Below are 15,441 nucleotides of genomic sequence, written 5' to 3' on the forward strand. Positions count from 1 at the left end.
AAAACAATTTTGAAATTCATTTGGAACCACAGAAAACCCCCACAGCAATTGAGAAGAAAAACAGATCCTTGTACCAGATCTTAGTGGAAAAGATTTCAGGTTTTTCCCATGGATTATTATGTTAGCTCTGGGTTTTTCATGAATGGCCTTCATTATGTTGAGCAACTTTTCTTCTATACCTAAACTGTTGAGAGTTTTTACTAAGAAAGTATGTTGGACCCTGTCAGATACATTTTCTGTATCAATAGAGATGACTATGTGGTTTTTATCTTTCATTCTGTTATTGTGATGTATCACATTGATTGATTTACATATGTTGAACATGATTGCCAGCTACAAAGACCCTGAATAGTCAAAAAATTCTGGGAAAGAAAAACAAAGTTGGAGTTTTCCTGATTTCAAATTCTTTACAAAAGTATTGCAAGCAAAACCACATAAAAACAGAAACATTGACCAATGGAACAAAATACAGAGCCCAGAAAGAAACCCAAATATATGTGATCAACTAATTTTCAACAAAGGCCCAAGAATACACAATGCGGAAAGGATAGTCTCCTCAATAAATGGTGGCAGGAAACCTGGATATCCACATGCAAAAGAATTAAATCAAACCCTTATCATATACCATACACAAACTCAATGCAAAATGGATAAAAGACCTAAATGGGATACCCGAAACCATAAAAGTCCCAGAAGAAAACAAAGGGGGAAAGATTCTTGACAATGGCCTTGGAAATTATTCTTTGGATATCACATCAAAAGCTCAGTCTATAAAAGCAAAAATAAGCCCAAGCTTCTGCACAGCTAAACAAAACAAAACAAAAACCAAACCAAAACAAAAGCCCAGCAAAATAAAAAGGCAGCCTACAGACTACAAAAAAAAATTGCAAACCATACATTTGATAAAGGGTTAATATTCAAAATATATAAAGAACTTGCAAACTCAAAATGAAAATAATATAAAGAACCCAATTAAAAACTGGGCAAAGAATCTGAATAGACATTTCTCCAAAGACATACAAACGGCTAACAAGGATACAAAAATGTGCTCAACATCTCTAATCATCAGGGAAATGCAAATCGAAAACCCAATGAGATATCGCCTCACACCTGTTGGGATGGTTATAATAAAAAAAGACGAGATAGCAAGTGTGGGTAAGGGTATAGATAAAAGGGAATTTTATATACTGTTAGTGGGAATGAAAACTAGTGTAGCCATAACAGAAAACAGTATTGGAGGTTTCGTTAAAAATAGAATTACCATTTGACCCAGAAATCCCTCTGCTTGGTATATACCTGAAGAACACAAAATCAGCACTTTGTAGAGATATCTGCACACCCGTGCTCAATGCAGCATTATTCACAATAGCCATAATATAGAAACAACCCAAATGTCAATGGGTAAATGGATAAATTGTGGCATGTGTATACACATACATACAATGGAATATTAGCCCAAGATGCTGCAAATTGCCACACATTAATGAACCTGGAGAACATGATGCTAAGTGATGTAAGCCACACACAGAAAGAAAAATACAGCATGATCTCACTCACTTATATGTAGAATGTTAAAAAAAAAAAAAAAAAGGTAGAACAGAGACAGAGAATAAAATGGTCGTTACCAGGGGGTTAATAGGAGTGAGGAGCAAATGAGAGGAGGTAAGTCAAAGGATACCAAGTTTGCAGGTATGTATAATAAGTCTAGAGATTTAATGTACAGCATGAGGAGTACAGTCAATAATATTTTAATGTATTTGGAATTTTTGCTAAGAGTATATTTTAGGTTCTATTCCCACAAAAAGAGAGTATGTAAGATGAAGGGTCTTTTAATTTGTTTGACTGTAGTAAACATTTCACTGTATATAAAAAACCAGGTTCTATATCATATACACACACACACATACACAAACACACACACACAAATAAACAAAAACTATGGGCATTTATTACAAATAGGCCTCCCTGCAAGAAATGCTAACGGGAGTCTTTCAGGCTTAAATGAAACATAGTAACTCAAAGCCATATGAAGAAATAAAGATCTCTGAAAAAGGGAAACATAAAATCATAAAAGTGTTACTATAACTTTGGTTTGTAACTCTTTTTGTTTTCTACATGACTTATGAGACTAATATTAAAAAAATTACTAGTCTGTTTTTAGATACAAAATGCATTAATATGTAATTTTGTGACATCAACAACTGAAAAGTAGTGAAAATAAAGCTTTATGGGGCAAGTTTTTTGTATGTTGTTAAGCTGTTTTGTATGTTGTTAAGCTGTTTTGTATGTATGTTAATTTACAAGTTATAACATTCTACAGTGTTATAAGTTGAGGAAGGTAATTGTAATGCCCATGGTAACCAGAAAGCAGGTACAGAATGTCCACAAAGGGAATGAGAAGGGAATTTAAATGTCTCACTACAAAAAAATTAACTAAACCCAAAAGATGACTAACGTAGGAAATGAGGAACAAAAAGCTATAAGGTATATATATAGATAACAAGTACCAAAATAATAGCAGTTTCTCTTTATTAGTAGTTACTTTATTATTTATTATTTTTATTATTATTGAGATGAAGTCTTACTCTGTCGCTCAGGCTGGAATGCAATGGTGCAATCTCGGCTCACTGCAACCTCTGCCTCCTGGGTTCAAGCAATTCTCCTGCCTCAGCCTCTGAGTAGCTGGGATTATAGGCGCCCACCACCACGCCTGCCTAATTTTTGTACTTTGAGTAGAGATGGGGTTTCACCATGTTGACCAGGCTAGTCTCGAACTCCTGACCTCAAATGATCTGCCTGCCTTGGCCTCCCAAAGTGTTAGGATTACAGGTGTGAGCCACTCCGCCAGCCTGTTTGTAGTTACTTTAAATATAAATGTATCAAACCCTCCAATCAAGAGACTCACAGAATGGATAAAAAAACAAGATCCGGCTGGGCGCGGTGGCTCACGCCTGTAATCCCAGCACTTTGGGAAACCAAGGCAGGCGGATCACGAGGTCAGCAGATCGAGACCATCCTGGCTAACACTGTGGAACCCTGTCTCTACTAAAAATACAAAAAATTAGCTGGGCGAGGTGGCGGGCGCCTGTAGTCCCAGCTACTGGGGAGGCTGAGACGGGAGAATGGCGTGAACCCGGGAGGCGGAGCTTGCAGTGAGCCAAGATGGCGCCACCGCAGTCCAGCCCGGGCGACAGAGCGAGACTCCGTCTCAAAAAAAAAAAAAAAAAACAGAAAAACAAGATCCAACTCTATGTTGCCTGTGAGAAACTCATGTTAACTCCAAAGTCACAAATTGGTTGAAAGTGAGAAGATAGAAAAATATATTTCATACAAGTGGTAACTGAAAGATAGCAAGTAGCTATATTATCAGACAAGATAAAGTTTAAATCAGATGTTTACATGAGACAAAGGAGATTATATATTAATAAAAAGATTCAATAGAGCAAGATGATATAAAAATTATAAACATTTACATACCTAATAACAAACCATCAAAATATATAAAGCAAAAATGGACAGAATTGAAGGGAGAAATACAGTTGTATAATAGTAGTTGGAGACTTTAGTACCTTACTGTCAGTAATGAATAGTACAACCAGGTAGAAGACAAAAAAGGAAGGACCTGAACATCATGATAAGCCAACTAGAGTTGACATATACAGAACACTCTACCCAACAATAACAGAACACATATTAATCTCAAGTGCACATGGGATATTCTCCAGGATGGACTATGTGTTAGTACCCAAATTGAGCCTCAATAGATTAAAAAAAAAAAACATACAAAACCTTTTCTAATACAAGTTAGAAGTGAATAACAGAAGAAAAATGGGAATATTCACAAATTTGTGGAAATTAAACAGCATGTCCTCAAGCAAGAAACAGGTCAAAGATGAAATTACAAGGGAAAATAGAAAATACTTAAGAGACAAATAGGCCAGGCATGGTAGCTCATGCCTGTAATCCCAGCATGTTGGGAGGCTGAGGCAGGAGGATTGCTTGAGCACAGGAGTTCAATACCAGCCTGGGAAACAGACAGAGTCCCGGTCTCTACAAAAAATAAAAAAATGAGCCAGGCACAGTGGCGCACATCTGTAGTTCCAGCTACTCGTGAAGCTGAGGTGGGAGGATCACTTGCGCCTAGGAGGTCAAGGCTGCAATGAGCTGATTGTACCACCGCACTCCAGCCTGGGTGACAAGATGAGAGATGAGACCCTGTCTCAAAAAAAAAAAAAGCAACAAATGAAGATGAAAAATAAAAATATAAACCCTCATGGGATACAGAAAAAGTAGGAGTAAGGGGGAAATTTAAAGCTAAATAATACAAAAAGAATGGAAAAACATGCCAAGGAGTCTGGCTAAGCTAGACTTAAATTAAAAAGTTGTACTCATTTCTTTCAAGAAAAAATAGAATAATATAAAAACAAATTACCAGTGTGTTCATTAGAAATGTCATTTGCTGACTCCTTTGACCAACCTCTATTGAGCAGGTGTGATATGCCTGAGCTTAATGCAGGGTACAACTGGATGTGGTCCAGAGCTAAAGTCATACTTCGTGTCTGCAGCTGCAGCCACATTTACTCTCTTTCAGGCACTGAGGCCACTCTTGCTCTTGGAGACGACACTGAAGGGAAGGCAGGTGCTGAGAAGCACTACTTACCAACTTCAGTGGTGTATCAAGCCCACCAGCAAAAGCACCTGCCATGATCTCAGGCCACTGCAAGTCCCTGACTACCACAACCACCTGCAAGATGGAGCCCCCCCTGAGGGGTTACATAGATGCCACATCCTTCCCTGCCCTAGACCATCTCCAAGAAATCAGGTGGTACTAGAAATTCCAGGAGCCTCAAGAGCCCTTTCCAGATATGGGTTCAGGAAGTTGCTCAAACACTGTAATCTGATCCGCTTCTTCAGATCCTGGCTATCGGCGCTTTGCTGGCTACCTGGTTGGTTTGTTTGAAGACATCAATCTTTATGTTATCCGTACCAAGCACATCTTGCCCAGGACTTTTGGCTGGCATGGTGCTTCTGGAAGACAAGCACTTGGCCTGCAGTCCCAGCATCACACATTATTCATCCTCTTATGGTGATGTGAACACTCAATTTTGCTTTTTCCAAGGACGTTACCAAAGCATATGATGCAAATGGAAAAATGAGCTGAGCCCCCTACTCCCCATTAAAAAGATGTGTATATAAAGTATTAGTGACGGAAAAAGGTTTGGCAGTTTAAACTGATGGCAACTTAATGGTTTTGTTATATACTTATATATAAACTTCAGTATTTGTTTTCCTATACATTGTGACTATTGTCTGTCTTCTGTCCTGTTCCAGTAATTTTGATATAAAAAGAAATTATACTACCAAATGAAATATTGCCTATGTGTCATCACTCAGCTCAACCTCACCTCACCTCACCAGTACTGTCATATCCGTATCACTGATAAAAATGTTCCCCTTCGGAATATGGAATGGCCATTATGAGTTCAGTCTCCTCTCAGAATCCTTGTTAAAATTCTACACTAACCCAGAAGATGAGTTCTCAAAATCTGGCCCAAGTCATGCCCCCATGAACTCTACACACTGGCAGGGTTCCCTTTACTACTTGAAATGATGGTTTTTTTTTCAGGTCCTGACATGTGTGAAGAATGCTGTTTTAGTCCATTTTGTGTTGTTTTAACAGAACACCAGAAACTGGGTAGCTTATAAAGAATAAAAGTTGTTTTTTTTTTAAACACTTCTGGAGGCTGGAAAATCCAAGATCAAGGGGCCACATGTGGTGAGAGACTTCTTGCTGTCATAACATGGCAGAAGGCATCACATGTGAGAGAGTGCCCATGAGAGAGCATGAGAGGGCTGAGCTTGCTTTTATAACAAAGTCACTGTCTTGATAATGAACCCACTCATGTGATAGAGAAATTAATCCATTCATGATGGCAGAGCACTCATGACCTAATCGCCTCTTTAAGGTTCCACATCTGAGCGCTGTTGCAATAGGAATTAAGTTTCCAACATACGAACTTTGGGGGGACACATTCAAACCATAGCTAATGTGAAACTTCATTCTTTTTGCCCATGATGAGGGCCAACTCAACTGCCAGTCTCTGAATTCTCTTTTCTTTTAGAAGTTGTTGTGATGTGATTCTACTGCCTAGATAACTCAGAATGCAGTTCCTGTGTAAAATGCATCATGGGACACAACTGAAATCACCTCGAGTGTAACCGGGAAACAGAACTCAGGGCAAGAGTGGCCATTATATGCTGAAAAAAGCTAAGAGGTGGGTGTGTGCTATCCTTCAATATCTGAAATGATTTTTCTCTAGAGTATTTACATATCTGGTGTGTAACGTCTATCCTGGAATGTAACAAAAAAACCCAAGGTTGACAGTACTCCAGCTTAGTTCTGGATTCTTAAAACTTCCAGGAGAGGAAGGCTGGGGGTGCATGAAGTCATGCAGGAGCTTTTTGTGGAAAAGCAATTTATTGGGAACTCAACACTTACAAACTGGGCTAAGTCATGTCAGCCAGTTGACAGGAGAATAAAAGGCTCAAGGTTTTAAAATTTTCAGAAACGGTCTCATCAGAGAGTTAAAGAAAAACTGATGTTACTATAGTATGAGGAACTCACACACCCCCATCACATCATGGCTGGATCTCCTTTAGGCCTAATTTATCTTTTTGTTTTATGAGTTATAATCTTTCTTGAGGCTCTTTTAAGGAACACAGGCCTTTGATTTTTAATAATACTGGTAAAATATATAATGGTAATAATTATTACCTATTGCTCACTTATTCTGTGCCACGTATTGAGGAACGGACACAGATGAACTCAGACAATTCTTTCAGAAAGGATTGTAGGTAATTACCATCATTATGGGTAATGAGAAGACTGAGACATATTAAAGGAGAACTGACTTTCCAAGGTCACAGCCATATGGGAAGAAAGGGAATGAATAATCTAGTGATGTCAATAAGCCATTTAGTAAATTGAGAATCTGCTGGGTCTCATAACATACTGGGGACCCTAAACTCACTTTTATTATTTTACAAGTTAACTGTATAGAGGTATACTTTATGCAAAGTAGACAAATTTTTAGTATATTTTGATGGGTTCTAAAAACTTATACAGCTCTGTAAAGATCACCACCATTTATATATGGAACATTCCATCATAATAAAAAAATTCCCTTATTCCTCTAACCAGTGTATCCTCACACCCCGCTGCCCCCAGCCTTAGGCAATGAATGGTCCACTTTCTTTCTATCCCTCTAGACTTGATGTCTTTCCTAGAACTTTATATAAATAGGATATAATACAGCTCTACCCTCTTGTGCCTGGCTTCTTTTGCTCCGCACAATCTGAAGATTTATCAATGTTGCTGCATGCATTTGCAGTTTCTTCCTTGTACAGCTGTATTCCATTATATGGTAATATTACTGTTTATATATTTTTCTGTTGATAAATAACCCAATTATTTACAATTTGGCGTTATTATGAGTAAAGATTCTATGAACATTTGCATATAATTCTTTGTCTTTCTCTGGGGTAAATGCCTAGAATGAAAATTGCTGGTTGTAGGTAAGGTACTGTTATCTTTATAAGGAACTATGAAATGGATTTGTATTGCTATCAAACGAACATGCACTTTCTTGCTGACCAAAGCTTTGGACATTGTTTCTAGTATTTATTGGCTAACTATATATCTTTAGTGAAATATTTATTTTAATGTTTTCCTTTTTTTTGGTCCATTATAACTGCATTTTCTGTATTATAAACATTGTTTTTTTTTCCTTTGAGAGACAGAAAGTCTTGCTCGGTCACCCAGGCTGGAGTACAGTGGCATGATCACAGCCCACCACAGCCTCAAATTCCTGGGCACAAGCAATCCTCCCACCTCAGCCTCCCAAGTAGCTAGGACTAGGACTACAGGCATGTGCCACTATGCTTGGTTAATTTTATTTTTTGTAGAAATAGGGTCTCATTATGTTGTGCAGGATGGTCTTGAACTCCTGGCTTCAAGCAATCCTCCTGCCTTGGCCTCCCAAAGTGCTGGGATTACACAGGTGAGCCACCATATCTGGTCAGTTTCTTTTGTTTCCTATCGTAAATTTTGTACTTTTAGCGATTTTGTTTGGATCTGTGATTTATTTTGAGTAAGTTTTAAATTATGTTGTAAAGATCAAGTTGCATTTACAATATACAAGTATCATTATTGATACAGTTTGCCTGTGTCCCCACCCAAAATCTCATCTTGAATTGTAATCCCATAATCCCCACGTGTTAAGGGTAGGACCAGCTGGAGGTAAATAGATCATGGGGGACAGTTTTCCCCATGCTATTCTTGTGATAGCGACTGAGTCTCATGAGATCTGATGGTTTTATAGCATCTGGCATTTGCCCTGCTGCACTCACTCCGCTGCCCTGTAAAAAAGGTGCCTGCTTCTTTGCCTTCTGCCATGATCTTAAGTTTCCTGAGGCCTCCCCAGCCATGCAGAACTGTGAGTCAATTAAACCTCTTTCCTTTACAAATTACCCAGTCTTGGGGATTCTTCATACCAGTGTGAGAATGGAGTAATACAATTATCTTAGCATCATTTTTTTTTTTTGAGATGGAGTCTTGCTCTGTTGCCCAGGCTGGAGTGCAGTTGCACGATCTCGGCTCACTGCAAGCTCTGCCTCCCGGGTTCACGCCATTCTCTTGCCTCAGCCTCCTGAGCAGCTGGGACTACAGGCGCCCGCCACCACGCCTGGCTAATTTTTTGTATTTTTGTAAAGATGGGTTTTCACTGTGTTAGCCAGGATGGTCTCGATCTCCTGACCTTGTGATCCACCCGCCTCGGCCTCCCAAAGTGCTGGGATTACAAGTGTGAGCCACCACGCCCAGCAGCATCATTTTTGAAACAATCATCATTTTCTCATCAAATTACCCTGGAACATTTGTCAAAAAACAACTGATGATGTTCAGTTACAACTCAGAGAAATAGAGAGCAGGCAAGAGCACTGCTTCTATTCATAAAACAAGAAAATAGTTGGGAATACTTTAACTTTTCTTCAATGCACCTGATATCTGAAGCCACAGAGCAAAAAAGCTATCTGGAAAACTAGGTGGTTGTAGAGAGAAACAAAGATCCAAGCAGTTTTTTAACTGAGAGAAAGAATGCCAAATGCCATATAAAGTGACTCCAGTGGGAAAACTAGACAACATGCAGTATCAGGTAGGTAACTGTGGCAGAGAGATAAAGACTATAATAAAATTAAAATGAAAAACACAGTACCATAAATGAAGAATGCCTTCCAAGGGTCCATTATTATACTCAACACTGCTAGGAAAGAATCAGTGATGTTGAAGATATATATATATATATATATATATATTTGCTGTGTATTTGTGTGTGAGAGACACACATAGAAAAAAAGAGAGAGAGAAATGTATTGGTTGACACTGGCTTCTTTGAAAAGAGACAGTTTAGTAACAATGGCCTTTACTAGACAGACATGTTAGAAGGCAGCAGGAGAAAGGGAATGTGGTATCAGATATTTTCTGTAAAAGGGTTGTTATTAATATTCATGTGGCAAATTGTAGCTGATGTCAAAGTAGTTATAAAGCAAGGGGAACACAATTCTCTTACAGCAATGTTGAGGTCTAAGAAACATAAAACAAATACCTGGTAAGTACCATGCACATATACATACATAAACAATCAATAACTCACAAAACATTCACATATTTGCAACACTGCTTTTCAGTTTATGCAGTTTATTTTTTGTTCTTTTCAAGCTTTTTATTATAGTGAATGTCTTATATTTCATTAAAAGTTTGATATTATATATGAAACAACAGTTCTGATAAAGCAATATCTATATAAAGGCTGTTACTTACCTTTCTCAAATTGATAGATTTTCTCCTTGTAACAAGCTCTGATATAAAATATGATAATCTGTTGAAAACTTTTACACATTCAAAACTAAGTTATCATATATTTAATGAGATTTTGGGTGTGTATGTGTGAGTGTCTGTGTGTGTGAAGAATTTCCTACATTTGTTAAAATGTCAGATTTCTTATGATATTACCTGTCTGATGAGGAAGACTTTGGGGATAAAAGCCATGGTCATTCAGGATGCTGTCCGAGGTTTGTCCTATGTGACTTTTCTGACATACACCGAGTTCAGATGTCCTGAAAAATCATGCTCGTAAGTTTTATTATGTGAGGGTTGTTGAGTTTCTGTCAGTATCAAGTATACCCAAACCTTTAGAAGTTCAGCAGAGAACACATTTATTTCCTCACTGCAAAAAGTCCAACTGCGTACATGGTGGAGAAAACTCCATGCCACAGTGTCCTTCTCTGACCTGGGTTCCTACCATCTTGTACTTTCCATCGTCAGAGCCTGAGTCCCACGGTTTTCCTCCATTCCATTCTAATGAGGGATAGAAGAAAATATTGAGAATTTGACTGATGTATTTAAGACCTGTCATTGACCCCCATATTCCACTAGCTAGAGGGTAACAATATGACCCCATTTAGATGAGAGAGTGGTTGAGAAATTTAGGCCAGGTGTGGCATGAGGGAGAAGTGAAAATGATTACTAGTGAACATTTCAATAGTTATTATATGACATATAGGGATTACCTCTGTGTAAGTTAAAATGAGGGTTGACATGGCAGAAGAATTTCCCACATCCATTAACTTCATTTCTTGTTTGTTTTAATATACTATGAGGTCTCTATCTTGAATGTATTTTCTGCTGTACTGACTTTTTGTTAAAGTTTATCACACACTTATTATATTCTAGCTTTTGTCATTGTGTGATTTCTCTGATGGTGAATGAGTTTTCATTGATGGCTCAAAGTTTTCACATTTTTATTACTTTCTCAGAGCTTTTCTGCAGCATGAGTTTTCTGAGGAGTGAGTTCACAAGAGTATTTTCCATATTCATTATGTTTATAGGGTTTCTTTGCTGAGTAAGTTCTGTAATATCCATAGAAGACTGCGCTCTGGCTGAAAGAACGCCCATATAAAATAGATTTCAACAATTTATCTTCTATTCTTTGATATTTGGTAGAGGCTGAAATTGTAGAGGAAATTCCAGTGCTCACTATGTTAACAGTTCTCTCCTGTGTGTTCATTTATGTATTGTGAGGTTTGATTTCCAGCTCAGAGTTTTTTCGTATTCTTTATATGCATACATTTAATCCCCTGGGTGGGCTTTCTGATGTTCTCTAAGGCTTGATTTTTGACTGAAAGTTTTCCCACATTTATCACATTTATAGGGTTTCTCCCCTGTGTGAGTTCTCTGATGTACTCTGAGATTGGATTTCTGACTGAAAGCTTCCCTACACTGATTACAATTATATGGTTTCTCCCCGGTGTGAGTTCGCTGATGTTTTCTTAGGACTGACTTCTCACTGAAAGCTTTTCCACATTCATTACATTCATAGGGCTTCTCCCCAGTGTGAGTTCTCTGATGCCCTCTGAGATTTGATTTCTGCCTGAAAGTTTTTCCACACTCCTCACATTGATAGGGTTTCTCCCCAGTATGAGTTCTGTGATGTACTCTGAGGTTTGATTTCTGACTGAAAGCTTCCCCACAATGATTACATTTATAGGGTTTTTCCCCTGTGTGAATTCTATGATGTCCTCTGAGTTGTGATTTCTGACCAAAAGCTTTTCCACACTGATTACATTTGTAGGGCTTCTCCCCTGTGTGTGTTCTATGATGTTTCCTCAGGCCTGACTTCAGTTTGAAAGCTTTCCCACATTCATCACATTTATATGGTCTTTCCCCTGTGTGAGTTCTTCGATGATTCCTTAGGCCTGACATATGGCTGAAAGATTTCCTGCATTCATTACATTCAAAAGGTTTCTCCCCTGTGTGAGTTCTCTGATGCACTATGAGGATTGACTTATAGTTAAAAGATTTCCCACATTCATGACATTCGAATGGTTTCTCCCCTGTGTGGGTTCTCTGGTGTATTCTTAGGCCTGACTTTGCACTGAAAGCTTTCTCACATCCATCACATTTATATGGTTTCTCTCCCGTGTGAGTTCTCTGATGTTTTCTTAGGCGTGACTTCTCACTGAAGGCTTTCTGGCATTCATGACATTCATAGGGTTTCTCCCCTGTGTGACTTTTCTGAGGCCAAATCAAGCGTGAATTCATAGAGCAGGATTTCCCACATTCATTATACTCATAGGGTTTTGCCCTTATGTGAACCTTCTGATGTACACTGAAAGTTGACTGGTAGCTGAATGTCTCTGTACATGGGTGATAATCGGAGTATTTATCTGTTGCATGAGTTCTCTGATGCACTGGGAGGGTTGAATTACGGTTGAAACTTTTTCCATATTCAGAGGGTTTCACCCCTATATGAACTCTATGACGTTCTCTAATGTGTGACTTTGGGTTGAAAGATTTCCCTCCTGTGAGAGTTTTGTGAGTGATTCTACAGAAACAATTTCCAGTATCATTAAACTCATAGTGACTCTTCTCTGGATGAATGTTCTGAGGAATAATAAAGGTTGATTTATCATATTTGTTTTCCCCAAATTTATTGAAATTGTAAGATTTTCCTTTTGGGTGGGTACTGTTAGATGTAACAAGGGCAGCCTTTTCAAGAAAAGCTTTTCTATTTTCATTATATTCAAAATCTTGCCCCAGAGTCTGAATTGTCCGATGTTGAATAACTTCCCCCTTATGATGGAGGGTTTTCACAATTTTACTATAAGCCAAAGATTTCTCTTGAGTGTTAGTTCTGCCATCCTTAATACTGATGAGCCATTTGTCACAAACATTATGCTCATGAGCCTTTTCTTTTGAATACTGACAGTGTGGGGCCATCAGGCTGAGACCCTGGCAAGCAGACCCCGCAGTGTCACATTTACAAGGCATCATTCTTGCAGGAAAAATGTTTATGTCTCGATTCTGTGGTTTTCCTGAAATTTCTTGCTCTGTAGTCAATAATTTATTGGTGAATAAAACTTGCCACCAATGTTTGCCTTGATTTTCTGGGCTCTTCTCTGAGATTTCATCAGGTTGGGAGTCTTCTAAAAATGATAAAATTAAACAAACTTTATGATATTTAACACGTTTCTTATGGAATGGGACATATATGTATATATATGCCCTATTATGTATTTGATTCCTTAGTTTCTGGCTCAGTTTCTCAACAATAAAGTAATTTCAAGTACATATTCCCTATATTCCCTTTTTAGCTTAATTTTTTTTTTTGTAGTAGAAAAAGAAATGGGAAATGAATATACATATGTATTTGGCATCTTAAAACAGAATTTTCAAAACTGAATAGAGAAGAGGATATAAATCAACAAAATGACGGAGAATGGTGTATACGTAAGAGCGTTGGATCCTGGGAACAGGAAAATCAGAGAATGGGATGAATAAAAAAAGATTACCAACATGAAGTAGATAACAACAACAAAAATCAATGGATTAGTGGTTTTATCTAATCATAGATAGGGATTTGCCGTAGGGAGTAACGCTAGTCTAGATTCTTATACAAATATAAATTACAATGGTAGGATAATCATTAGCCTACAATAGTTCAGTTGGAGCTCCATTTCCATTCTACACATCACAAAAGAAATTTATAATGACACTAATTTCCTCATGTTAAAAGAAATACTACTACAGACAACATTTTAATTCTGTCTGCATTATCATCAAAGAAACACACATGTGTAAGTGGAAATGTAAAACTGATGGGAGTTAAAGTCATTTTTCCACCCAGACTGGATTCACCGCTCTGCCCTAGCTCTGGTGACTTGGTTTATTATGTCAGGGTTGTTCAATAGTGAATCTTTTTTTGTTTTGTTTTTTTCTTTTTTTGAGATGGAGTCTTGCTCTGTCACCCAGGCTGGAGTATAGTGGTGTGATCTCGGCTCACTGCAACTTCTGCCTTCTTAGTTCAAGTGATTCTCCTGTCTCAGCCTCCCGAGTAGCTGGGATTACAGGCATGCACCACCACGCCCGGCTAATTTTTGTATTTTTAGTAGATACAGGGTTTTGCCATGTTGGCCAGGCTGGTCTCGAACTCCTGATCTCAGGTGATCCACCTGTCTTGGCCTCCCAAAGTGCTAGGATTACAGGCATGAGCCACCACACCCGGCCAATAGTGAATCTTTTTAGATCATCAAATCTTAACTTTTGTCTTTTCAGTTTGCTCACTCATTTCCCTAAAACTAGTTTTGTCTTTGTCCAATCCTTAATTCTGCTTTCAATCTACTTTTTAACATTGCTAGTTTTTATTGACTGTGAGAACCTTATGGATCATATATTTTAACCTGGACTTAGAAACTTTACACATATCCTTTATATTTACTTATCATAGATTTCTTGTGTATATTTGACTGCTATTGCCCTACCGCTACCCACATTCCATGCAAAAATGTCAGTCTTGTGCTAAAAATATTCCAAGGCCTTAAATATACTGCCTTAGTGCCCTAAGAGATATTCAGGAAAAGAAGGTTTTACACTAACTGTAGGCTCATTACATGTTGTAGCTCTCACTGCAACAGCCCACAGTCTTTTCTGCTCTAGTCTTGACAGGATATCACCAGTAAATAGTATATTTTCAGCAATAATCTTATATTCTTTCTCTGAATCACTCTGCTTTTTAGCCTTAGACCTATGTAGACTCTAGATGTCCTTCAGGCAATGCAAAGCATTTCCCAAATTGCACACACACACAAAAGGCTTCTTGTGTCTTCCCACAAATATAAGGAACATTTATTTAAAATCTGAAAGTAGTTACTGTCTATAGCATTCATTTTAACAAGGAATATATGGCTAGTACTCACATATCTGACACTCATGATTTTTTAAGAAAAAATTATCATCATTCAAATTAGGAAGTATTTTAAAACTTACGGCATGTGCATGGTTAAATGGCATTTTCTCTTTCTTAGTTGTATGTAAAATAATAGTTCACTTTTTTTTTTTTTTTTTGAGACAGAGTCTTGCTCTGTCACCCAGGCTGGAGTGCAGTGGTGCGATCTCGGCTCACTGCAAGCTTCGCCTCCCGGGTTCATGCCATTCTCATCCTCCTGAGTAGCTGGGACTGCAGGTGCCCACCACCACACACGGCTAATTTTTTGTATTTTTAGTAGAGATGGGGTTTCACCATGTTAGCCAGGATGGTCTCAATCTCCTGACCTCGTGATCTGCCCACCTTGGCCTTCCAAAGTGCTGGGATTACAGGCGTAAGCCACCGCGCCTGGCTGATGGTTCACTTTTTAATCAATAGCATTAATTATTTTATGCAGCTTTGTTCTCCTTTCCAAAATATAACCTTCATTCTGATATACTTTATATCTCTCTGTAATATAAATGAAGACAGTGACTCTTAAAAAGCAGTGTGCCTCAAAATTACCTCCTCTTTCCTACACAAGTGCTCAGACACAATGCTAACCTACACCTGATTATTCAAA

The 15,441-nt window shown here is 38.1% G+C and overlaps 1 protein-coding gene across 7 annotated transcripts in view; it reads right to left on the reverse strand.

Annotated features, from left to right (window-relative positions):
* Window positions 1–7,756: 7,756 nt before the first annotated feature.
* Window positions 7,757–15,441, reverse strand: part of ZNF782 (zinc finger protein 782) — a 38,278-nt gene continuing 30,593 nt past the window's right edge. For 6 of the 7 annotated variants that reach the window (XM_063714318.1, XM_063714317.1, XM_063714315.1 and 3 more), the window contains one exon: window positions 7,757–13,041. In XM_063714318.1, coding sequence (XP_063570388.1) covers window positions 11,186–13,041 — 1,856 coding nt within the window. In that variant the 3' untranslated portion in view covers window positions 7,757–11,185. The remainder of the gene's footprint in view (window positions 13,042–15,441) is intronic. The other variant, XR_010136559.1, reaches the window with a different exon arrangement.

The sequence above is a fragment of the Pongo abelii genome, chromosome 13, assembly GCF_028885655.2.
Source record: "Pongo abelii isolate AG06213 chromosome 13, NHGRI_mPonAbe1-v2.0_pri, whole genome shotgun sequence".
In the NCBI taxonomy this organism is placed as follows: Eukaryota; Metazoa; Chordata; class Mammalia; order Primates; family Hominidae; genus Pongo; species Pongo abelii.